The sequence below is a fragment of the Felis catus genome, chromosome D4 (assembly GCF_018350175.1).
Source record: "Felis catus isolate Fca126 chromosome D4, F.catus_Fca126_mat1.0, whole genome shotgun sequence".
NCBI classification, from domain to species: domain Eukaryota; kingdom Metazoa; phylum Chordata; class Mammalia; order Carnivora; family Felidae; genus Felis; species Felis catus.
In genome coordinates, this window is record NC_058380.1 from 80294933 (window position 1) to 80319406 (window position 24474).

The 24474-nt window shown below is 53.2% G+C and overlaps 1 protein-coding gene across 3 annotated transcripts in view; it reads left to right on the top strand.

Annotated features, from left to right (window-relative positions):
- The first annotated feature begins 2473 nt into the window (after window positions 1-2473).
- Window positions 2474-24474, top strand: part of GSN (gelsolin) — a 53558-nt gene continuing 31557 nt past the window's right edge. For 2 of the 3 annotated variants that reach the window (XM_045043478.1, XM_023242668.2), the window contains exons 1-2: window positions 2474-2607; window positions 12992-13086. Coding sequence is in view for 1 of the 3 variants with exons in the window: in XM_023242669.2 (XP_023098437.2) it covers window positions 17010-17051 (42 nt within the window). In the remaining 2 variants the exon portion in view is untranslated. Of the gene's footprint in view, window positions 2608-12991; window positions 13087-16918; window positions 17052-24474 lie in introns of those variants that run through there. The other variant, XM_023242669.2, reaches the window with a different exon arrangement.

A 24474-nucleotide genomic window follows, 5' to 3' on the forward strand; every position in this document is an offset into this window, starting at 1 on the left:
GTGTGGCCTTTGTTTCCCCCACCCTCACTCCTGGGTGGGGGGAGGTAGGTCTTCTGGCAAAAGGATACATCCAACTTCCACCATGAGAGGGGGTCCATATTGTCAAGAACGAGAAGCCATTCACTCTGAAGGTGAGGGTCCAGGGCAGAAAAGGCCTTACTGATGCCTGTAGGCGGTGGGGAGCCAGTGGGGAGAGGAGTACAAACAGAAGTCTAGAGAGAAATGAGAAGATACCAACACAGAGGAGACTTCTTAGCACCCATGCGAGGCCAACTTGGCCCTGACTAAAAGGTCAGGCCAAGATCTATCCTGCCCAGCTGTGAAACACACGTGTTGATGTATGCAAAGCAAAGCACTAGGAACTTGCTTGTCCCTCCAGTAGAAGTTACCATCGTTGTCCTCATCACCATTATTTTTAATTCTTTCTGGCAGCAGCTTATGCTCACGCGTCTCTCCAGTAAGTGGAGCCATCACAGGGTTGTGTGTGAAAGCCTGTACTCCACTGGCCTCAGTTTCCCCATTTCTAAAGCGAGAGCCTGGTCCAGATGTTCCCAGATGTTTCCTGCATCTCAATCTGATGTTCTCCAGTTCTATGGAGACACAGATTCAGAGGTTTGCCTTTCTTTGCTGGAGAGAAGCTGCTAGGGTTGAAAATGATATGTTGGATAAACCCAAGGCATGTGTATGAGAGGGATTATAATCAAAGAGCTCAGAGCTGAATCGTGGGTCACTGCCTTTCTCCCCACCCGGCGCACAGGCGGCCACAGGCAGCCTCTGAAAAAAGCAGAGAGTGGCGGAGAGAGGGGGTGAGCCTCTCTGTGGGGTGGGCACCCTGCTTCAGTCCTTAGAGAAAGTGGAGCTGAGTAGAGTTTCCCTAGCCAGGAAAGGTGGCAGTAGATGACAGAGGACATTGGATAAAGGAGAGAGGTCAAGGACTCAGGTGTGTCTGTTGTTATTTGTGTGAACTTGGGAGAGCTACTTAACCCTCCCCGTGCCTGGGCCTCCTCATCTGAAAGTCGGACAAGGTAACACCTACCTGGGGGGGATGTGGGTGGGGAGCTGAGGATGAAAGTCAGGAGCACAAGGGAAGCCCAGAACATGGCCTGAGGTGTTCAAGGAATGGTTCCTGTAATTACTAGAGTTGCAGAAGGGAGTGGGGAAGGAAGAGCTGAGCCGGGATTCCCCAGGCCCTGTGGCTTCCCTGGCTGCCACTCCGTGGAAAAACCAGAAAAAAAAAAACCAGGAAGTGAGTATGGTGTTCTTGCCTTCTCTGCTACTTAAACACCAGCTCTTCCTGCTCTGATCCCCAGAACCTGGCAGGTACTGACCTGGTACATTTTCCCTTGTGTCAGAGGGAGGTTTGACCCAGCTGAACATGGGGCCGCCCCCAGCCCCTAGGCTGGCAATGGACATCTTGAGTCGTCTGGTCCGGTTGCCTGGTGTGGGAGTCCTCCCACTTGGAGGCACAGGGCAACTCAGGCAAGAGGCCTGAGAACCCACGTTCGCAGCGGGCCTGTTGGAAGGGAAGGCCGCCCTGTGCCCTGTGCCATCACACACGCCTGTCTCTCAAATCCACGTGAGAAGCTGCTGAGGTGAAGAAAACATTAACATTTGTTCAGAAGTGACCTCGCACTCATCTTTTTGACAACGAGGATGTTCTCGATCACGGAAAAGAAGGTCTGCCCTCACACTGATAAGAACGACCATTTGTGGAGAAGCCACAGTACCTGCCCTTGTGCTCAGTCTTTCTTTCCCTGCGTCTTCCCAACAGCCCCACGAGGAGGCAATCATTATATCCATTTCACAAGGGACGAAGTGACACTTCAATAACGTTGCTGTCACTTGCCCAAAGTTACAGGCCTGCTGAGTGTCGGCAGTTCCAAACAAGGCCTTATGGTTCCAAAGGCCCCCAAGATTCTTTTTGAAGGTTCTGTTTGAAGGACAGGGATGCACTTGGCATTTCTTGTTCTTTCATTCTGAATGAAGTTGGGAAACGTTCTCCTTTCTTTCAGTGGGTCTAGCAGCTGCTTGCACATCTCCCTTCTTTTGCTGGTGGCCCATCTCAGGCTCTCCTGCAGGGGGCTTTGCCTCCTGAAGTCGGCACTCCCAGAAGCTGAAATCTGCCTGGTTGATCCCAGCTGAGCAAGGCGCGCCGCCCATCCCAGCCTCTTTGGCCCCAGCCCAGCCCAGGAGCTACTACTCTGGGTCTCTTCCCCCCGGCCCCCGACGACCCCCAACCTCCTGGAGATCTCCCCGCGGTGCCCCGAAACTCCGTTTATTCCCGGGAAGGCGGGGTGCGGTTGTCTTCCTCGCGCGGATGTAGCGAGGGGGTTTGGCAAAGTAGTGCAGACCGCCCGGGACGAATGCAAATCTGCAGCCGGAGTCGCCGTCCGCCCAGCTGCCTGCGTGGGGGGGCCGGCGCTCCTCCCCCACTCCCACCCCCCACCCCCCCACCCCGCCCCGGCCCCGCCGCCCCGCCCCGAGGGCGGCTCCCGCCCGCGCCCTGCCCACCGCGTCTGAACGGGCGCACAGCCCCCGCTCCGCCGCCCGGAACCAGCTGAGCACAGCTGGACCCTGCAGCCGTCGTCGCCAGCGCCTCCGCAGCAGGTAAGGGAGGGGGGCGGCCACGGCCCCGGCCCAGGACGTCTTGGGGATCCCGGGCATCTGGGTCCTTCTCGCTCCCCTCTAGGTCTGAGCTCGTCCCGGCAGCGGGGCATCGCTGGAGAAGGGCTTCCTCCCTCACCCTGCTGGTCTCCCAGGGAACCAAGAAGGGTTGGATTAGGGGGGCTAGGGCCGGGGAGGAGGGAGGCCGGGCCTCCACCTACAGGCCCCGCTGTGCTGCAAGCACCTGAGCTAACCTTGACCCCGCCCCCGCGGGTGAGGGACCTGGGCTCGGGGTCACCCCGGTGCTCGGGCACTCGGTGTATCCGACCCGGGCTTGCAGGTGGCCGCGCGTCTGCGGTTTGGGCGGTGGCTCCGCCGGAGAGTGTGCTCGGCGGAACCTCGACTCCAAGGTAATAATGCCTTCGCCTGCTCTCCCCGGGCGACGAGGAGCCCTCCGCCTCCTTCCTCTTTTTGGGCCCAGGTCTGTTAGAAACTTCTTCCTTGTACTCGCCGTCTGAAATCTGCTTGCAGTTGTTAACCTGACGGTGCCTTGTCCTCCTCGGCCCTGCAATGTACGCTGGTTTCTCTGACTCACACGGAAAACTTCGTTCAGAGTTGAAGACAGTGATTGGAGTCTCCCTTTCTCCCTGCGTCCCCATCTCTTCTGGGGGCTGATCACCACCCAGAATCTGGTCACAGCAGTGTCCCCCTGGCCCAGTGCAGGCCGGCTGCTCTGGGCAGTTGTCAAGGGCAAGTTTTTGGAAGGCACGGGGGAGACTTTGGGTGGGGAGGGGCCATTGGTTTCCTTTGTGGCCCTCTATGTGCCCAGGCATACACTCTTTATCCCGCCTTTATACCTTCCACAGAGCAGAGAGGGCATCTTTAAAACAGCCAGAACTCCAAAGAGCCAAAGGCATTCAAGGGCTATTCTGGGGTTGACTCCGGCTTTGTGGAAGTGGGGGCCCTGGGGAGGAGCCTGTGGTTTTGTTTGGCTCCTGGAGACTTTTCAAACACTTAATCCTGTAGGTCCTGTTCTCCCAGGACCACATTTCTGACCAGGGCACCGGGACCTCTTGCTGCACCCCTTTGCAGTGACCATAGCTTGCTGGAGTGTCGCCTCAACCCCATTCCACAGCTGAGACAACCGCAGGGCCCAGAAAGTTTGTGATGGGCTCACAGTCACACGGTGACAAAAGGGCAGGGCTAGGACCCAGTTCCAGTTGGCCTTTAAGCTGAGTCCTTTCTAGCTGGTGGAGCTTTTCACTCTTTCTTGAGTGTTCCATTCATTAAGACATCCTCTCCCCTCCCCATCCCCACACTTGGGGGTGCTGGTTGGTGTTTCTAGGGGATGTTAAGGGGAAGAGGCTTGGGCCTCTGAGAGAAGGAAGGGTGGGATGGGGGGACAGGCAGCATCCAACTCCCTTGAAATTCCACTTTCCTTTCTGAGGCCTTGCTATTTATAAATGCCAGGAAAATTGTAAACAGCTGGGGAGCTTGGGTTGGCACCCGGGGGCAGTTACACAGCAGCAAAGAAGGTTTCCGTGTGAATCAGGGAAGGGAACTTTACTCCAGAATTTTCCATAGTTGTTTTTTTTTTATTACGAACTAACACGAACCTAGGAAATCCCGGGAGCTGGGGGGGGGGGGGGGAGGGGGGGTTTTGCCTCTCATGGCATTTCCTTCCTGCCCTCCTTCCTCAATTCAACACTTTTCTGGGCCTGTGTCCTATACCTTGCCCTGTGAAGGCCCAAGACCCTCGAGGAGGACAAAGCTCTCTGTCCTCAAGATACTTCTCATCCATAGTGGTTGACACAATCATGTGATACCGAGAGTTATTTCAGTCCATAAAGGGGCGACTAAGAATGTTTGGGCGACCCAGGCCTCAGAAATCAGTAACAGGTTCCCAGGAGTTAAAGGAGTCGAGGGAAAAGACATTCTAAGAAACAGGAACAGCTTGTGCAAAGGTACTGAGGTTTCTTGAGCCATCCATGGCTAGAATAGCAGTGAAGGAAGGGTGCAGCTGTGGGGGTTGAGACTGTAAATAAAGATTGTAAACTAAGGGTTTGGACTTTATCCTGAAGGCAATGGGGAGCTGAGAAAGGTTTTCGACCACAGCAATTGATAAAAACTCTCACTGATCTGGTCGTTGATGTAGGGGATGCACTGGAAGGGGCAAACTGGACGCAGGGGGAGCCTGAAGAGGCTGTTGCATGGTCCAGGGTAAAGACAGTGCAGGTCTGAACCAGAGCAGTGGCCACCATGACAGATCAGAGTTGCAGATTCTGGAAACCCAGCTGAAGGTCTTGGAACCCTCTCTAAATTTCATCTGAAAGCAGACGATAGGCTGAAAGCTACCGGACGAGGCTGCTAAATTATTATTTATTTTTTTGCAGTGTTGTTTCTCTTCTATTTTATTATTTTTAAAGCAGAAAAAAATAGCACTGAAGATTCAAACATAGAGAAGAGTATAGTGTAAGCTTCATCCCTCCAGCCCCCGTTCTTTCCCCAGAGGCAGCCACATGTGCACTTTGCCAAGCTATTATGAGCAAGAGCTGTTGACCGGATGCCTTTACACTTCTCAGCCATCCGGTGCACTAGGTCACTTCTCCCTATTCCTGTGTGTAGTTTGGGTCTTTCTTGAGAAGTTGCCAGGTAGGTCCCTGAGATGATGTCTGCATGATCTGTATTCCTTTGCTGAGGCACTGATCTCTGGTTTTCTTCAAGCAGACTTTACAGGCTGTAACTACAGCCTCTGAGTGTGTATATTTGCTTATTAGAAACCGAGAGAAGTCAGAAGCATTGACTTGGGAGTGGAGCTGCAGCCTTGGTTCTTCGGAGGGACCTGTGGCAACGCCTGGCTCTTTGGACCTCAGTTTCCTCTTCTGTAAAATGGTGGTGGGGGGGGGGAGGTGGCGTTGGTTGGCATGATAATAATAATACACATTTTAGTGTACCAGCCGCTGGAACATTAATTACTTCCTTGATTCCTCGCAACTGTTCCTCTTAGGTACTACTGTTTCCCCCTTTTACAGATGAGGTACCCGAGCCTAAAAAATGTGTCTCGAGTTTCGTTGTTAAAGGTAATGGGCGCCAGGATTCTGGAGTTCTGACTACAGAGCTCTTAATCCCTGCACTCGTTATCCTGAAGTTTCCTTGTAGTCCTGACATTATGAGCACTGCTGGGGGCTTCGCTGTGGCTGTGACAAGGGATCTGGGTCAGTGCACACAGCTTGGGGCGCTCAGCCCTGCAGCAGAGAGGCCTGAAAAACCTCCCGGTACTGTTTGGAAATTCATCCTTTTCTGTACTATCAACAGGACTCCAGAGCATAGGTCAGTCTCCCTTCCGTTTCAGGGAATCAAGGCTCTGAGAGAACACAAGATCACTTGTCCTAGGTCACTCGGTGAGTTGGGGTCCCAGCCAGGGCCATGTCCCCTTTGGCAGAAGCAAGCAGGGAAAAGCAGATCCCAGGAATTATGCATTTTGGCGGGGAGGGAAAGGGAGAGACCAGCGTTTAGGCAGCTGGGGTATGTTAAACAAAAATACCGCCTCCCTTTCAACTCGGTGAGCTTGTGTCATATTTCAGCCTGATGTGGTTTGTGAATTTGTAGACCACAGGCAGGCTGGGTTCCTGCTGCTCTCTGGCTTCCCCTTCCCTGTCCCCTTCCCCCACTCATGCTCCCCTACCATAGGCCTGCTCTCCCCTGTCCTGCCCGGGACCACATCAACAATTTGAGGGCAGGGCAGAGAAAATCAGCAGGCGTGGTGAGCGAGGCTGGGCAGCAGAAGGCCCGGACTTGGGTCCTGGTTTTGTCACTGGCAAAGTACTGAGTGACTTGTGCTCCCGTGTCCACCTTGTGCTAGAGGGGTGGGCAGGATAACATCAAGCTTTCCTGGCTCTGATGGGCTCTGAGTCAGGAGGCTTTGTGCTCAGTGCACAGACGTGCACCTCCAAGTGAGTCCGTAGCCTATTATGTTTAACCTACTCCAGTGCTAGCTGGGGATCCAGCTGTTCATGAATTTGGTCTTCGCAGACTGAATTGGTTGCCCCATATTGCAGATAAGGAAGTTGAGGCCTAAGATTCATTTAAGTATCTTATTCCCTGTTCTACAAGCAATAAGAATCATGGCCACCGTATGGAGCATGCTTGCTGTGTTCACTGTCTTGTTTAATCTTTTAACAGCCCTATTGTGGAGGAGATACTGACTCCATTTCACAGATGAGGAAACTGAGGCTCAGCCTAGAGAGACGAAATGATTTACCTTCTTTTCCTTGAGCCTCACAATAGCCCTGGGGTTGTCATGATGGGCTCCACTTTGTAGATAAGGAAAGTGAAGTGTGGAGACGTGAGCTCCCAGGGGCCACGTGGCCCTCTAGCCTCCTTCCCGGCCTCCCCATCCTCATCCCTCCTGTCCTGCCTCAGAGAGACCCTCTATACCTCTTTCACCCAATGCTCAGATTAAGGGATAACAGCATCCCAGACGCTGGCTCTTCCGCAGGGGGCTCCAGAAATGGTTTCAGTCATAGATTCTCTCCAGGAACTTCGCTGAAGGGGCCACGCCAGTGGGGGTGGATTTATTTATTCTGCTAAATTCACTTAAGCAAATAGTGCTATTACTTTCCCGCCTCTACAAGGATAACATCTGGGTCTGGCTTATTTACCAGGCATGGGAGAGACGGTATATGTGAGCCTTCCGGGTGGGGTCCGACCCTTACTGTAAGCGCCACGGCGAGGCTGGGCCCTCAGTGGACACAGTAAACACTAGTTAACTTTTTGGGAGTGGCGAAGTGGGATGGGCGGTATACCCATAGGAAACGGGGTATTTCTTCCAAGGACTTCCCCTCCCTTCTTTTTCTAATTATAATGAATACTTATGATAGGAAATTTAGAAAATAAAATTTAAAAAAAGAACTGTCCATAATTCTGCCAATGTGAGATAATCACTGCTAACATTTGGGGGCATTTCCTTCCCAACATTTTCAGCACTTTTTTTTTTTTTTTTTTTTTTTACCCCTACGTAATGGTGCTCATACCACATTTATAATTTTTCTATTCTGACTTCTTTTTTTTTCTTCAGCATTGCGACAGACATATTTTCTCATGTTATTAAGGACTGTAAATTTAATTTGTAAAAGAGTTTGAGGAGTAGTCTGTACCTAAGTAGAGAAATGTGTGTTTATTTAAAATCTTTTATTCCAATAGTCTGGGGGATTGAAAAAATGAAATAATGTATTTGATTTGCAAAAAAAAAAAAAAAAAAGTTTTAATTATTATTATTTTTTTAATGTTTATTTATTTATTTTGAGATAGAGAGAGACAGTGTGTGTGTGCAAGCAGAGGAGGGGCAGAGAGAGAGGGAGGGAGAGAGAGAGAGAATCCCAAGCAGGCTCCACACTGTCAGCCCAGAGTGCAACATGGGGCTTGTTTTCACCAATGGTGACATCATGACCTGAGCCGAAATCAAGAGTCAGACCCTTAACCGACTGAGCCACCCATGCACCCCAGAGACAGAAATTGATTGTCGTAAAGCACACAGCCAAATTGAGTTCAGTTGTTAAACCCAATGCCTGGGAAGATTAAACAACCTGACCATGGCCAGACCCCTAGTTTTCCTTGGCAGTGTCTTCTTGGGAAAGTCATTTCCCTCTCTGACTGGTCTCCCCCCAGTGGGAAATGGAGAATGGCACCTTCTCCGGTTCTCCTGGTTCTACTTTTCTGCCAGTTGAAGGTTTGATATCATGACCCAATGGCGGGTCTTGGTCTGTCGATTGTACTTCCCAAATAGGGTGCTTTTTGAGCTCCCTGGTGCAGAGGGTAGGTCAGAGACTTAATCCTCTGACATGAAGAGAGATGTCTTTAAACGCTTTCTTTCGGGGCGCTGGGGTGGCTCAGTCGGTTAAGCGTCCGACTTCGGCTCAGGTCATGATCTCGCGGTCCGTGAGTTCGAGCCCCGTGTCGGGCTCTGGGCTGACAGCTCAGAGCCTGGAGCCTGTTTCGGATTCTGTGTCTCCCTCTCTCTGACCCTCCCCCATTCATGCTCTGTTTCTCTCTGTCTCAAAAATAAATAAACGTTAAAAAATAAATAAATAAACCCTCTCTTTCCTCAAGGCAAGGGTTGTGTTAACGATAATGTATGTGGACACGAAAGATGCTCTAGCAGATCTCAAGCTTATTGTGAACACGAATCACCTGGGGATTTTGTGAAAATGCAGATTCTGGTTTGTTAGGTCTGGGGTGGGGCCTGAGGCTCTGCGTTTCTCGTAGGATCCCAGGTAGCACAGAAGTTGCTACAGAGTTAACACTTTGCCGAGTAAGATTCTAAATCCCGTATTAAGAGCCCAGACTAGAGCCTAGATCTTTGAGATTCTTCCTACCCATAGTATTTGCCTCCCTCTTCTGTTCCCAACATGGAGCCAGACGGTTTAGTCCACAGCTAGGAGTTTCTAGAATCTGAACAGTCCTTGACATATTTTGCTGCCTAATTGCAGAGCGAGGTAGGGGCCTTCTTTAGGAAAGAGCGACTCAGCAGGAAACCATCTGAACCAGGAGAAACACAGCTGAAGGACCTAGCATTTGTCTTAAACACTTCCAGCAGAAGTTTTTATACTTAAGATTATAGACATTCTTCTCTCATGTCTGTAGGCTGCAAACCACAGCCTCTGGGAGGCCCCAGCCTGTTTTTGTATGCCTCTGAGCTAAGAATGGTTTTTACATTGTAAAAGTTTGTTAAAAAAAAAAAAAAAAGACACCCTGAAAACCCAAACAAAACAAAACAAAACTCAAACCTAAAACCAAACAAGGAAGAATATGCAACAGACAAGGTATGTGGCCTGCAAAGCGGAACATATTTACTAACATATTTACAGTAAAAATTTGCTAACCCCTGATCTAGAGTAACCAAAGCTTTATATATATATATATATTTTTTTTTGTATGCATGAGGCCAAGCCTTAATGCTTGAAATTTAACAAGACCAAGATGCCTGGAGGCAGCCTGACTTTGTGGGAACTGCACAGACATCTTGTGTGACCCTCAGCCCATGGTTTCACCTCTCTGAGCTTGTATCCTTCCTTCACAAAATAGGAACCATGATACCTGCCTGGCCGAGTATCATGGGGATGAGACATGAATGTATGTAAAGAGTCTGATACTTGGTAGGTGCACGGAAAATAACTGTTGTCATTGGGGTGGCCATTTGAACCCTTCTGGGATTACTAGACAGATATCATGTTTCTCCCACCAAATCTGAAACAGTCCTCCCAATATGCCGGGAGCAGTCTTTTAGGAGAAAAACACCTCTGGCTTCAGCTCTCCCCTGCCCCCCCCAAACCCCACCCCCAGGGCCGAAAGCTCCTCTTTAGCCACCTTAGACAAACGGGCTTCCTGGTGACTTACAATTTCACTAATAGTGAACTGTCTACACGAAGGCCAGCCTTTCCTGGGGTGGGCAGCTCTAACCTTCTGTGCCTTCTCCCTCTCTGAGATATAATCCAGCACAGGCGCCCCCAGGGCCCCAGGCTGGGATGGTGAGTGCTGGAAAGAAACATCTCTCTTTATGGCTCCCTCTGGAGCATGTGGGCGGTGGACTAGAGTCAGTGGTTTGTGGACCTTGTTTTTAAGTTGCTGCAGCCTTAAGGTCCAGAACGGAAAATAGTCTAACTTGGAGCTCGCTGGAGTTAATTCTAAACCCAGCCAAATTTGCAACCCTGGGGCTCCCAGTGTCCCCAGCCTGGGAAAGAGTGTAATGCTCTTTTTGCCCATAGATGGCAGCACCTGTACTCTCAGCATCTGTGAACGTGTGCATGTGCATGAGTATATGTCTACGCACGTGTGCACACGTGTGTATATGCACATAGCTTCTTCCTTCGGTGACTCTTGAGCTATGGTGGCCTCGGCCTTAGGCTAGGTACTCGGATCCATGGGAGCAGATCTTAGTCTAACGGGGAAGGCTGACTTGGAAAGGGACCGTAAGTAATACAGTGTGGCAAGGAAGAGTAGAGGCCTGTGGGAGCTCCAAGGAGCTCACCCTCACGGGGGAGGGGAGGTTACAGCAGACTTCCTGGAGGAAAGCTGGGCTTGATCATGAGCGGAAGGAGAAGTGACGAACAGGGATGGAAGAGGGTTCTAGAACAGAGGAGACTCTGTGTGAAGATTACAAGAGGACTCGGGGCAGAGTGCGGCTTCGCCTGGCTGGAGCTTGGAGGGGTGTGGGTGGAAGACAGGAACTAAAGAGGCTGAAGCTCAGGGGACTGACAGCGACAGATCATGAAGGGCGTTGAAAAGTTCGCTGAGGATCTTGGACTTGATCTGGGCGGGGGGGGGGTGGGGGAGCTCTAAGAGAACCATGGAAGAGTCTGAGCAGAGGAGTGGCGTGGTCTGGGCTTGCACCGTAGGGGAGAGAGGAGGTGGGGGGACCGATCGGGAAGCAAGCACTGTAGTCACCCAGATGAGAGAGTGGTGGTGGCGCCTGGACCAGGATGTTGGTGGTGGGGGTGGGGACAAGACGATGCATCTGAGTAGAGCTGGCAGGACAGGGCTGGGCGAGGTGGTATGGGAGGCATGAGTGCCAGCGCAGGGGAGGTTGAGGAGGGTGCTGCCCTGGGGTCTGGCCTGGCCCAGCATGTGGATGGTGGATGGTGGTGCTATTGCTGAGATGGGGAGCACCAGAGGGAGGAGCAAGTTACATTCAGGAACAAACGTAGCCCCACCAGTGAGGGTGAGGGTGTGATCTGGAGGTGTGTAGAAGAAAAGGGGGAGTGGATTTCGAAGGCTTATCCTCACACAGAATGAACAGAAAGTGAGAGGTCAGTAGTCATTTGCAGGAACACAGCCCAACCCAACTCTGCTTTGATCGATCCATGTGGATGGAACCAGGCACCTTCAGGTGGAACTCTCTGAGGAAGGCCACAGAGGTGGCACTGTGGGGCCCCGAGAAGCACCCAGCCTCTTTTTCGGATGCCCTGCCTTGCTTATGTCTGCCGCTCACAATGCAGAAATACACCAGGAATGCCTGGGCCGTTGGCCGTCAGCTGAGAACAGGGCTCATTTGTGTCTTAATCCCTGGAGCCTGTAGGGCGCCCCACTGCATTTGGGATCTTGGACTCTGTCCTTGGCTTGGAGCAGCTGGTTTGGGCAGAGAAATTTTCCAGGGCAGGCGGGAGCCAGGTTGCTTAGCTGCCCCCCTGAATGTAGATGCCTGGGGCTCCGGGGCGTTGGGGAAGGGTGAAGATCCAGTTTGTCCCTGAAAGGCGGGGGCCCAAAGGGCTGGGCTGCACCATCCACTGGGGGGCCAATCTTGGCTGGTCCTTTGTTCAGTCTTCTAGCACATATACCCACTGCTTTTGCTGTTTGCCAGCTCATGTGCGGGGCTTCAAAGGCCAAGCTGTCTGGCAGGGCTCACAGCCTGGTAGGAGAGAAAGACCTATTGCCAGATAATGATAATATGGTCTTACAATAGTAGACCACGCAAACAGCTTGGGTTCCCAAGTTGCACAAGTACAGAATGAGAAAAATATAATTTCTAAAAAAAGGCTCAGGGATTGAATTAAGTATCAGAGTAAACCTATGTACCGTACAAAACCCTTGACGTATTCTATCTCATTTATTCCTTATGATAGCCTATGGAATAAGTTCTGACCTAATCCTTCTTTTTACAGAGAAGAAATCTGAGACTCAGGGTGAAGTAACCTGATCAAGTTACACAGTTAGTGAAATGAGGGGTCATTTTGTCTAACTCCAGAATCCTGAACCACAGCTCTGACATTGACCCTAAGCAGAATTCAGACATGCCCTGGGGTTTGCCTACATGCAGATGGCATTTTAGGTTGGATGAACAGAGGCATGATATCTGGAATGATGGAGGTGAGAGTTCTGCTTGCCCTGCCCTGGAGAGAGCTTGCCTGAATGTCAAATTCTGGGTCTTGTGCTGGCAGTAGGCACAAGGTTCATTTGGAGCTGACTGGGGAAGGTGAGGAGAGAGGGAACCAGACACCTCATCTCAGGAAAAGCTGGAGGAAAGGGGGTATGCAACTTGTATAAGACCTGGGGGGCCCAAGATCACTGTCTTTGTCTCTAAGGAGCCATTGGGAAACAGGGTGACAGACCTCTTCTGGGTAATCCGAGCGGATAGAGCTCGGACCAGCAGGTCAAAGCCATAGGGAGAGAGACTTTAGCTCATTCTAACAACAGTTCTTTCAACCAGCCAAACTCTTCAACAGATGGTCTTACGGCCTTGGCAGGAAGTGAGTTCCCCGTTGCTTGAGCTGTGCAAGTAGGGGCTGTGTGATTGTGGGTGGGGGGTTCTGGGGATGAGTAGAAGTATCAGATGTGGATTTGACCAGATGACCTGGAGCACCTGACCTTGAGATTCTTGGCCCCTTGTTTACAGGTCGTGCTGATAACCCCCCTTGTACATCAGTGCTTCTGCCGTGGTCCCAGCACCTCTGCCGGGAGCAGCCGTCTTCCCCCTCACAGCCCTGCAAGGTAGGTACAGCAGTGCAGACACCCCTGAGTCCTCCTAAGCCCAGCTCTGGCTGCCCAGGGGAGTCTGGAGGGGACAGTGGAAGCAGCCGCTGCTCACCACAGTGGATTCAAAGGGAGTCCCTGAGGTTTCTCTGGTAAAGCTCGGAGCACATTTCTGCCCATTGCCTCATTTGCTCCTCACCGGCGAGGGCGGGATCCTGTGGGGAAGAGACAAGGAAGGGCTGGGCTGGGCGCCGGGGCGCCTGGGCCCTATCCCGGCTGTGCTACTTCTCACAGTGTGGCTGGAGGAAAGTCGCTTTCCCTCTCAGGGCCTCTGTCAGCTCTTCCGTGAGAGGGTGGATTCCCTGGAGGTACAGGAATTCTCCCCGGAGGCTTTGGAGAGGTGAGAACATGCGGGGGCGTGGCTGCCAAGCCTCCAGCTTGTTGACCGTAAGAGGCGGACGCAAGCTGTGTGAGTCACAGGGCAGGTGGATGAGTCATCCCCACCTGGGACAGCTGGCAGGGTGGGGCCCACCTGACTATCAGATTCACTGACCCCCCCTTCCCCACCCCCCCGCCCCACCCCAGGAGGCTGCCATGCAGAGTTCTGGGCTGGAAGCAAGAGACCCACTTCATGACCCAGCTTGGGCCTCCGTTTCTCCCCCCATAAAATGGGTGTATTGGTCTCCCACCCACCCACCTAACAAGGTTGTCACGAGGACTGTAGAAGCTTATAGATGCTAACGAGCTTTGTGAACTGTGAAATGGGAAGGATCACGGCTAGGGAGAAAGCCCAGCTTCCAATGCGGCAGCAGAGGTGAATTTCCAATAGCAACCGTCTGGAGAGCCTGGAAAACACCCCTCCAGCTCATGACATCACCCTTGGTGGCCAAAAGGAGAAGGGGCTGAATGACTCCAGGGTTTACTCATCTGCTGTGACCCAGCTGGCTTTGTGGGGGGCAGGGACAGTCGTCACTGCTGTTCCTCTTTCCCAGAACTTAGATACAACTGCCTTTTGATGGTCTCCTGAATGCTTTGTCCACGAAGCCTGGGATTGCTAGAAGGCCCGCTAGGCCCAGAGATGGGACTTGGCTCACTTCAGCTGCACCTTAAGGATTCTGCAGACGAAGGGCCAGCCCTGAGGCTGCCCAGAAAGGAGGCATCTGGGGCCTGTCTTGGTTCTGATGCTTCTGCTTTTGAAACTGAGGCCTGACAGCTCCCAAAACTGAATTGCCCCAAGTGATCTGTCACCAAAAAGAGTGTTAGGCCATGCCGGTGTCTTTGGCAACAGTGACAGAGGGACCTGTCTCCTGCTCTCCCCACTTCTGCAGACCGTGCAGGGCCAGACCGGCTCAGGCCCAGCTGTGTACCTGTTAACTAAGAGCTTTGCTACCCTGCCCCCTTCACTGCTGTCCCCTGGCAGTGTGCCCCCGCCTCATGCCCCCCTCCGCTGAACTCTGGTTCAGCCAGGGTGGCCCCAGTGAGCTCCTACTTGTCAAAATCCGGTGGCACTTCTTCAGGTCTCCCCGTACCACCTCTCTGGTTACCTTCTTCTGGAAGCACTCTCTCCTTGTTGCTCCTGGGAGGCTGCCCCGCTCAGTTTACCTCCCTACTTCTCTGATCTTCTTAGTCGGGGCCCAGTTTTCCTGCATCCAATGTTCACCCGGATTCTAACCACCTTCTGGTCTTGAGTTACGCATATAGGTTCATTTGCTCATTCACTCATTCATTCAACCATGTGTGTGTCGACAGATGCTAGGCCCGGAACTGGTGTTGGAGAGTCAGCAAAGAACAAGATTTTCCCATCCCTCATGGGCCGTACCGTCTTGGGTCTGATAGTCAGCTATTATACACGTAACAGATCCAGCCTTTCTTCAGCTGAGGAGGAAGTGACAGGGGTTATGAGAGCGCATGGAGTTGGTGGGCGTGGTGGCATTTTGTCCGGACACATGACTGAGGCCTCCCCGAGAAAGCCCAGACCTGGACAGGGGGCCGCAGGTGGCTGCGTGAGCAGGGGAGGGAGCCCCCAGGCAGAGGGACAGCATTTGCATGTGGAGTCGTTGAGGAACTGGAAGAAAGCCTGGCTGCAGAAGGAACTGGAGGCCAGGCAGCATCTGGGCATGCAGGCCCTCAAGGGCCAGAGTTTGGACTTTATCCTAAACCGCTGGGGCGCCACTGAAAGTTTTAAAGCAGGAGAGAGGACCTGCCCAGATTGCATGATTAGAAGGAGCCCTCGAAAGAGCTGGCTCCAGTTCCCACTCTGATGCGTCCTGAGGGTGTAATTTTTGTCTCTTCCACAGCGTGGTGTCCTGACCCTGTGCCTCAGTCAAGGCTTTGAGGCTTGGTGTTGGTCTGTCCTGGGAAATGTGCCCTTTTCAGCATTCTCTCTGCTCTTTGCAACTTTTCATTTACCCAGCCAACCCTTGCTGAGCTTCTGTGCTGCAGAGGGGAGGTGAATCGGACCCCACCCTGCACTTGGAGACCCAGATTTGCGGCGGCTGAGGCCCGGAGTGCACTGGGAGAAATGCCAGGGACTCCAGGAGCCAGAGAGGGCTTCTCCTACTCTGTGCCAGGCACCGGGCTGAGGGGGCACTCGGACATTCTGGGCAAGGGACTCGCGTGGGCAACGGCCACCTGGAGCCACTGTGCGTAGGGACTAGTGAGCCGTGTAGCTAAAGCAGGAATGTGGGGCTGAGGTGGGGAGTGGCCGGAGGTGCAGGGTCTCCGTCCTCTGGATGCCAGGGAGACGTGGACAGGTTTTGAGCTGAGGAGTGATTTGAACATTGGGATTTGAGAGCAAGTGAGAGGTGGGGAGGAGGGCAGACCGGAGGGGCAACATCGTGAACTGGTCGGAGAGAATGAGTGTCACTGGGCAAAGCCTTGTCACTCCCACGGTAAAACACTCTTCCCCTCTTTGTCCCCTGCCTTTGTTGGGTTATGTCCCTGTTGGTCGGCACTCCTGAGCCGCCGGCACCCATCTCACTGCAGCACCGAGTGTGGTTACATCCTGGGCTCCAGAGACAACGGGTCTGAGCCTGAAACATCACTCTGGCCCCGACTTGCTAGTCACATCTCTCAATCCCTCAGCCTCAGTTTACTCATCTGTGAGATGGGGAAAGGGGGTTGTTGAGGATTAACTGAGTGGGGAATAAAGTTCCAAGCATATCCGCCTGGTGCACGCTGACAGCCTCTGTTATCTTTACTTCCCTGTCGGTTGGTAACAGCCCCATCCATGTTGTAATCTGCCCCTTGGGGGGTCCTGTGTGGCCACAAATCTGTAATCATCCCACCAGCATCTTTATCTTATGGCTGAGGAATTTGGGGCCCAGAGAGAGATAGTGACTCATCTAAGGTCACCCAGCCTTTCGGTGACAGGGCAAAGACCTGTTCATTTCTCCCTTTTGCAATTCTCCTTTTTTTTTAAATGCTGATAATTGAAAAAAAATCCCAAGTCAACTGGAGAAGAGGCAACAATGGGATGGGCATTTGGGTGGGTAGGGGGTCTCCCAGATATTTCCAGGGAGTATCCTGACTAGAAGGGCCCTAAGAAAATCATCCAACCACCCTAGTTACGTTTGGGGAAATTGAGGCCCAGAGAGAGGTAGTGGCTTGCTCAGGGTCCCCAGAGTAGGGAGCAGAGAAGGGGTCACAAGGGCCACTGCCAGGAATCAGCAGGAGTTGGGTGGGCTCTTCTGCCTAACCCACTGCCTCATGTTTAAGAAAGTGAATTAAAGCATGAAACAATGGTTTCCTGAGGAAGTTTTGGGTTTTAATGTGCCAGTGTGTCAAGGACCATTTCCGGAACTGCGTGTGCCCATGTGATGCCTGTGGAGTTGGGCCTGGCACAGCTATTTCAGACTAAGCCACGGGGTCCTATTTATAGGCCTGCGCCATTAGGTCGATGTGGTCGGGAGAGGCTCGCCTACCCTCTGCCCAGCCCGGCGATGGCCGAGGAAGAGGCCCTTGGGGGAGACTCTGACCCATGGGTGAGTGGCAAGGGATCTGGGGTGGTCCCCGAAGCCTGCTCAGAGGAGGGGCTCCAGGTAGGCCTCAGGGGAAGTCCTACTCCTGACCCCCCGTGTCAGCGGCCAGCCAGGCCCTCTGCAGAGATGACACCAGCTCTGATCCTGTTCTCCCTCCTGCCTGGGAGCAGGCCAGGACTCCTGGCACTCGGGCCCTTTCCCCAGCCATGCCCCTCGAGTGTTTGCCTTGCTCTGTGTGGGTCACACCTCCCAGCCTTTGCCTTTGCTGTTCCCTCCTCCTGACTTGCCTGGTGGTTCCCAGCTCCCAGAGACAAACCTCCCTTCGTTCTTCAAGGCTCTGCACAAACGTTCCTCCTCCTTGTCTGGTTAGGCCCTGGGTGCTCCCTGCCTTGTGCTCCCACTGCCCAGAGCCATTTGAGTGACTACCCAAGTTCCTGTGTGCTCCCCACGGGGCGGGAGGTCCTGAAACAAGGCCTGACACAGAAAGGAGAGACGCGTTTGTAGCTGAGAACCTACCATGGCCTTTCACCTTATTTTCGTTGAGATGTGAACTGCATGCCAACACATGCAGGAGGTATGCTTTACAGGGGTGTAGGAGTGAGAGCAAGACTTCAGAGTTAGATAACCCTAGATCCAGACCCTGCCCTGTACTTCCTAACTATGTGACCTGGGACTGAGACCCTCTGAGCCTTAGTTTCCCTGCCTGTAAAATGGGCATGATGCTAGCCATGGGTTTTGGGGAAGCATTACATAAGAAAAAGCTTACAAAAACTTATGTTGTGGGGCCCATAATAAGCTTCTACGTGCAGTAGTAGGTGCTATTTCCAGGTGGGGAAACTGAGGCTCAGAGCAGGGAAGTGCCTTCTGTAGGGTCCCACAGAAATCAGTGGCCAGTAGGAGAGACCAAGTCTTTCTGGGGTCCTGGTCTCTACCTCCACCTCCACCCTGTGTTCTTCTCTCCTCCCTCTCTTAGCCTCCTGTGGGCTTATTCTGTTCCGCAGATCAGGGGAGGCTTTGTTTGGGGATTGTTTTTCCTAAGAAGTTTCCTCTGTGGTGCCACAGGATGACTCAGACCCCTGAGTCACCAGGAGGCTGAGGGCCAGGGAGGAGGAGGGAAACAGAGAAAGGACAGGGAAGGGGGCCCCAATTTCAGCCCTGGCTTCCCCACTGCTTGATTGACTGGGTCTGACAAGTCCCCTCTCCCGCCTGTGAAAGAAGATGCTGGGCTTTGATGAGTGGCTCTCCCAGTCCAGGCTAAGTCTCAGAATCCCAGGTGCCTGGGCCCCACCCTGACCTACACACCCAGAGGCTGGGCGTGGGGCCTGGGAATCCACGGGTTCTGGAGCTCCCTAAGGGATTCTGCTGCACACCTGGGCTGCAGAGGTGTTTGGGAACCTCCCCGTTCAAGGCTATCCCCGGCTGGGCCTCAGAGAGGTTGCTTAGCCTCTGTGACCGTCTGTACTCACTTTTTTGCTGCACGTTTTGGCAGAATGGTGCATAGGAAGTGCATGAGCTTTAAAAAGAACAACAATAACAACAACAGCAGCAGCAGCAGCTTTTTGGAAGTATAATTCCTGCAAGTTGTCAAAGTAATTTACATACACATAACTCACCTGTTCTAATGAATTCAGTGAGTTGTAGTAAATCTACAGAGCTCTGGCACCATCACCACAATGCAGTTGGACAGTATTTTCATCACCCCTGATCATCCCTAAGTGATGCCTGTCTCCACACGCACCGCACTAGCCCACCACTGATCTACTTTCTGTCCCTTTGAGTGCCCAGACGTGTGTGCCCCTCCAGGTTCACTCTTTCTAGCTAGGTGACCTCATGCAGATTACTGCCCCTCTCTGAGCCTTGGATGTCTCCTCCACAGGAGAGGGGATAATCCTATCCTTCTTGTAGCTTGTTGTTTGAATTTCGCTAATGTGGTGGAATGTCTGATGCATCGTGGGAGCCAGGCATGTGGGAGCCTGGCACGCAGTATACAGGGGGCGGTACAGGTACCTGGGTGTGCTTGTAACAGTGTTCACAAACATTGTATTGACTCACTTTGTGCCACGTGCTGGGCTTAGCATTTTAAATGCGTGGTCTCTTTTCACGCCCGCCACAACTCTTACTAGGTGAGTGTTCGTATCATTTTTATTTCATAGCCAAAGTTGCTGAGGCACCGACTATGGAGGTAACTTCTCTCAGTCAAATAGGCAACAGTCGGAAGGGCTGGGAGTCTGGCCTCCTTAATCACTACACTAGAGATGGGAATCGCGGAGTGGGGGACACCTTTCACGGACTTAGCGCAAGGTTTGTGGCACACACTTTCAAGGGACAGGACCTGGTGTTTCGAAAGCTGGTATGTAGAGCAGAGGGCATCAGACAACTGTGTGACCTGGTGTATGGAGCATGATGTAAGGTGTAAGTGACATGGGACGCAGCGCCTGGAACGCGCATCAGGGGGCGCACGCAGGACAAGGTATGAGGACCACAGGTCTGGTATGGGGCACAGAGAACATGGTGTACAGGGTGCTGGGACATAGGGCTTGAGACGTAGCAATGGAGCAGGCTCCTGGGTCACGGAGGGACCCTTTCCGTGTCAGTGCCTGGGGCTCCGGCACGAAGCAGCAGGAGCCAATTGTGTCTTCTCACAAAGGCCTGTCTGTTTTTTGCCTCCTCCTTCCTGTCTCTTTGGATGCCAGAGAGTGGGAGTGTCTGGGAGGAGTGGGGCCCAGGGTACCCCCTACCACCCTGTGAGCTCAGACAGGGGTCAAGGCTTGGGACCAAGTCCCTGGCTCAGAAAGAGCCTGCCGGGCCCCCGCTTCTTTGAGAGGCAGCTGTGAGCACCAACGTTGGCTGGGCCAGACCCCAGTGATTTTCCTCTAAGCCATCCTCCCTCCTGCTTCCCCCTCTGGCTGCCGCTGCTGGCTGCAAGCACGTCTGCATTCCGGGGACTTAGGAGAGAGCACGCACAGCTGCTGGGGCTGAGAAGCAGATAGCCACCAGCTGCTGTGGGAGGGCAAGGAGAGGCTGCAGGTGCCTGGAGGGCGGCTCCAGGCTAGCACTTCCTGAGCCCCCTGGCGCCTGGCGCTCACCGCCTTATCTTGTCTGGTCTGCACAGGAGCCCCAAAAGCCTGATGAGGAGCCCGAGGCTCCGAGAGGCAAGGTCACACAGAGGCAGAGGCAGAGGCAGAGCTGAGGCTAGACCCCAGCTCTTCTAGAGGCCGGAAATTGGCATCTAGAGGCACGTTTAGGTGGCCCAGAGAGTGTTGCTGGAGGAGTCAGTGGGTGACGAGGCTGAAAGAGCATGGAGGGCCTGAAAGGCCACGCTTGGGGGTCCTGACTTCCAGTCCGCGCTGGGGGCCATGGAAGGGTCTTGAGTAAGCAGTGATGCGATCTCTATGGATAATGGCAGCGAGGAAGCTGGTGCAGTGGTTCCCGAGGACAGATGGAGACCCTGACCTAGCACAGTCCTGGGATGTGAGGTTGGGAAGTAGGGTGTGGGGTTGTGAGGCACAGAGTGTGTAGGGTGGAGCACGTCAGCTCTGGCTTCAGCCCTCCTGTCGTGTCCTGGTGGGATGACTGTGGTTAGGCCACAGTGTCCCCGAGGGTTCCCGGAGCCCCCGGAGGGACAGATGCCTGCAGGGTGATGCTGGTCACTGGGCAGGTGCCTGGATGCAGGTGAAGCCCGGAGAGAAGACAGCACCCATTCCGGAGCCCGACTGTGCCGGCCATTGGGTAGTATGTGCTGAATCTTGTTTAATTCTTCCAGCTGGTTGTGATTATTTTCTGGGCTGGAAAAGGAACAAAAGCATTCCACTATTATACCTCTGCTTATGTTTAAGAGGGGAAAGTATTTAAAAAAAAAACCCCACAAAACTATTACAATTAAAAGGATTAGTAGCAACAAAAAATATCTTTGCATCTCTGGAAGTTCTATGGTGGGTAAAAGTTTGAGCTAAATTGCAAAGAATCTCTCATCATGCTATGGGCTTAGGAATTTTTCCATAACTGACTTTGACTAGGATCAGGTTTTGGCAAGCCTGTGAGATCATGTGACCACTCTGTACTCAAGGACATAGGCTCAGAGAGGTTGAGTCACTTGCTCAGGGTCACCAGATAATGAGTGATAGGACTGGGATCAGATGGTGACTCCAGAGCCCTTGTTCTTTCTGGTGAGGGCAGACCAGAAAAGAGGGCAGGGTGTGATGAGGAGAGACTCATGGCGGCTGGAAGGCAAAGTGGGCTCTTTAGGTGCTGGCTGGAGGCCCTCTCCTGAGATGCCTCCCCATCCCTAGAATCAGCAACCATTCTGGGTCTCTGGGCCTTGGCTGGGCCCCCCAGCCCTCTCCCGTTTTGCATGGAAGGACACAGAGGTAGAGGTCGAGGGTGGATATGTGGCCGGTGAGCTGTGTGTATACAGGGCCTGGACATAGGCCGGGAGTTTGTCTTTGGATGTTAGGGTTATTGAACACCTGCTGCATGCCAAGCCTGGTGCCAGGGGCTCCTTCAATCCTCCCAGACACCTTACAGGGTAGGAATCATCACCCCATTTTATAGAGGAGGAAACTGAAGCACTGAAGAAAGGCCACGTTCCCAAGTGCCCTTGTGGTGGGGATCTGGGCTGTTCAGACTCACACTGGGCATTGCCCTGGGCTCTGTTCAATACGAGGTTGTACAGTCTTCACCCTGCTGGTCATTCTTGGTGTTCTGAGCTCATGAGGGCTTGGCCTCCGCTCACAGACTCTGTCATCTCTCGTCTGCCCCACACCTGCCACATTTGTGTTTCTTGAGAGTTCTGCCTGCAGGATGTAGACTGATACCCAGGTGGATAGGCTTGTGCTTCTTGCCTGAGCCCAGCGCGCGGAAGTCTTGGCCGTGGCTGGCTGTGCGAAGCTCAGGGACAAAGAAGGGCTTCGTTTGGAGCCTGCAGCAGAAGGGACATGTCACTATCTTCTGATGTCCTGTTGTCATTGTTCCCAGCATGATTATTAGCCTAGGGAGCTTCTAAGGTTCCTGGTGGATCGTAGTGAAAGATCAACTTGACCCGCAGACTTGGCCAAATGCACAAACATTATTTGCCTTTGCCGTTTCTTTCAGAATCCTAGATCCCAGGGCCCGAAGGGTCCTTAGAGATGAGTTGGTTCATTTGTCACCTGAGTCCCCTTGGCTGGGTCACCACCGGGCGGCTCATTACTTCTCCAGAAGAGGAGGAAAGAAAGTGGCGTTTTTGAACGTGAGTTTTATGCTGAGCATGGTCTTAGAATCTTCCCCATTTATGCTCGCATTCAGTCCCCTCCACTTGCCTTTGAGAAAGGTATTTTTACCCCAATTTTATATATAAGGAACTTCAGTCTCAGGGAGACACCTACCCGTGCCACCAGCACACAATGACCAAAGCGTTTTTTAATAGCTGCCTACGGTATGCCCAACACTTCACTCAGCCTTGAGTGTATCCTACCTTACTGAATTCTCACCGCAACCCTGGGAAGGAGGTATTATAATCCCCATTTTACAGGTGAGGAAATTGAGGCCCGGAGAGCAGAAGCCACGCGCTCAAAGGCACACAGCTAGGAAGTGCTAGGTCAGGGATTCAAACCCAGACTTTCCTGGCAGGTGCCCTTTCCACAATCATGCACATGGTTTTTCTCCCCCTTGGGAAGCCCTTCCTCCGTGGAGCAGGGGGCTGCCTCCCATGGCTTCTGCTCATTCTGGCTCTGGTTTGGGCCTCACAGGCCCTGCCTCCCCAGAGGTTTGCAGATGGAGACCGTGTCTGTGTCTTCTACGGGGCCCCGTGGCTACAATGCCTGCAGTTGGACCCTCTCTGTCCTGCTGCACGTTTGTGTCTGTGCCGGGGTCTCCCCTATTGGTGGGCTGTGGAGTGCCAAAGGGGCTGGGATACAGTTTTTGTCACTGTTTACAACCCCAGCCGCTGGCCTGCCAAGCCTCCCAGGGCCAGCTCCTCCCCTGGGGAAGGGGAGACAGACTGAGAAGTGGACCCTGGCAGGAAGGATGCTGGGCCACGGCCGTGGCCAAATCTGGCTGCTTCCAGGGCACGGGGTCAGGAAGTGGTGCGGCCAGGCCCCCTCTAAATGTCCCGTCTTGGTTCTCAGCACTAGGTGGGGTTACCTCCGGAAGCTGGAAAAGGGCCAGTGGCTTCAGTCCCTGAGATCGTTGGTCTCTTGGAGGTGGCGTCAGCCAAGCCCTACTGGCCGTCTCCCCAACAGCTGTCCACACCCGTGGTAGACTGGGCCAAGGCAGAGGTTCAGCTGGTTCTTCCAGGGAGCTCTATCCTGTCACGGGCTCAGGCTTCAGCTCTGGACCTGGGAGTCGAGAGCTGGGTTCTAGGTCTGCCCTGCCAGGTACTTGCTGTGTGACTCTGAGAAGTGACAGTCTTGTCCTTGGAGTCCTTGTCTACGAAGAGAATGGACTGATGAACATGGCTGCTCGCGAGTCCTTCTCTGCGTAACTCACGCCAGCATTCTGGCTCCAGAGCTCCCAACCATTCTGAACCGGGCCTCCCTATCCCTATTTACAGACCCAAGGCTCAGAGGGAAAGTAACCTTTCCCAGGTCACACAGCTCAACTCAAGAGGCTGTCAAACCTGTAAGCTTTCTCCTGCACCCCACCCCCACACTGCTCGCACATGATGTCTCCATGCTGAACAGAGGCCTCTGTGCAAAGAAACCAGGCAGTTCAGGGAGAAGGATGCTGACTTTGCGGGGGGGGCTCTTCCTGTGTGTCAGGCCTCTGGGCTTCCTCGATTCTCTGTGAGCCAGGTGTTATCCTCCCATTTTATAGATAAGGAAGCTGAGGCCCTAATCACAGGAGCTGAGTTTCCCAGGTTCTGGAACGCGTGTTCTTTCAAGGCCACAGGCTCCCCACACCTCACGGAGGCCCTGCTCAGTTTCACTGGGTTTTATAACTGGCCTCTCTGTTTACTGACTATTGTCCCAATTAGCAAAATCCTGGGCCAGAGGGGTGGGTGTTCCCAGGAGGACCCAGAGAACAGCAGTGAGCCAGAAAGCAAACAAGCTCCAAGTGAGGGCTTCCCAGGAGTGGCCGGCTGCCTGAGAAATCAAGAACAACAGTGTTTGGGGTGAAGAGAAAAGAACAGGGTGGCGTCTTCCAGGCCCGGCCAAGGCCTTTTGTACACAGTGGCCGGGGGCGGAGGGCGAGGCCGCCTCCTCCAGTCTCTGGTAGCTGCCCTGGGAGGCCCAGAGAGACAGGAAGACCAGCTTGAGGTCACACAGGGAGCAGGGCCAAGCTAGTTGAGGGGGGTCTAGCGACAGGGGAGGGACATGGTTGTATAACTCCTTCCTGCGGAAGACACTGAAAAGCTGCCTACTGTGTGCGCGGCTCCGGGCAGGAACCAGGAACACCCAAGATCAAAGGTCAAAGGGACGTGTGAGTTCCAGAGGAGAGCAGGGACTAG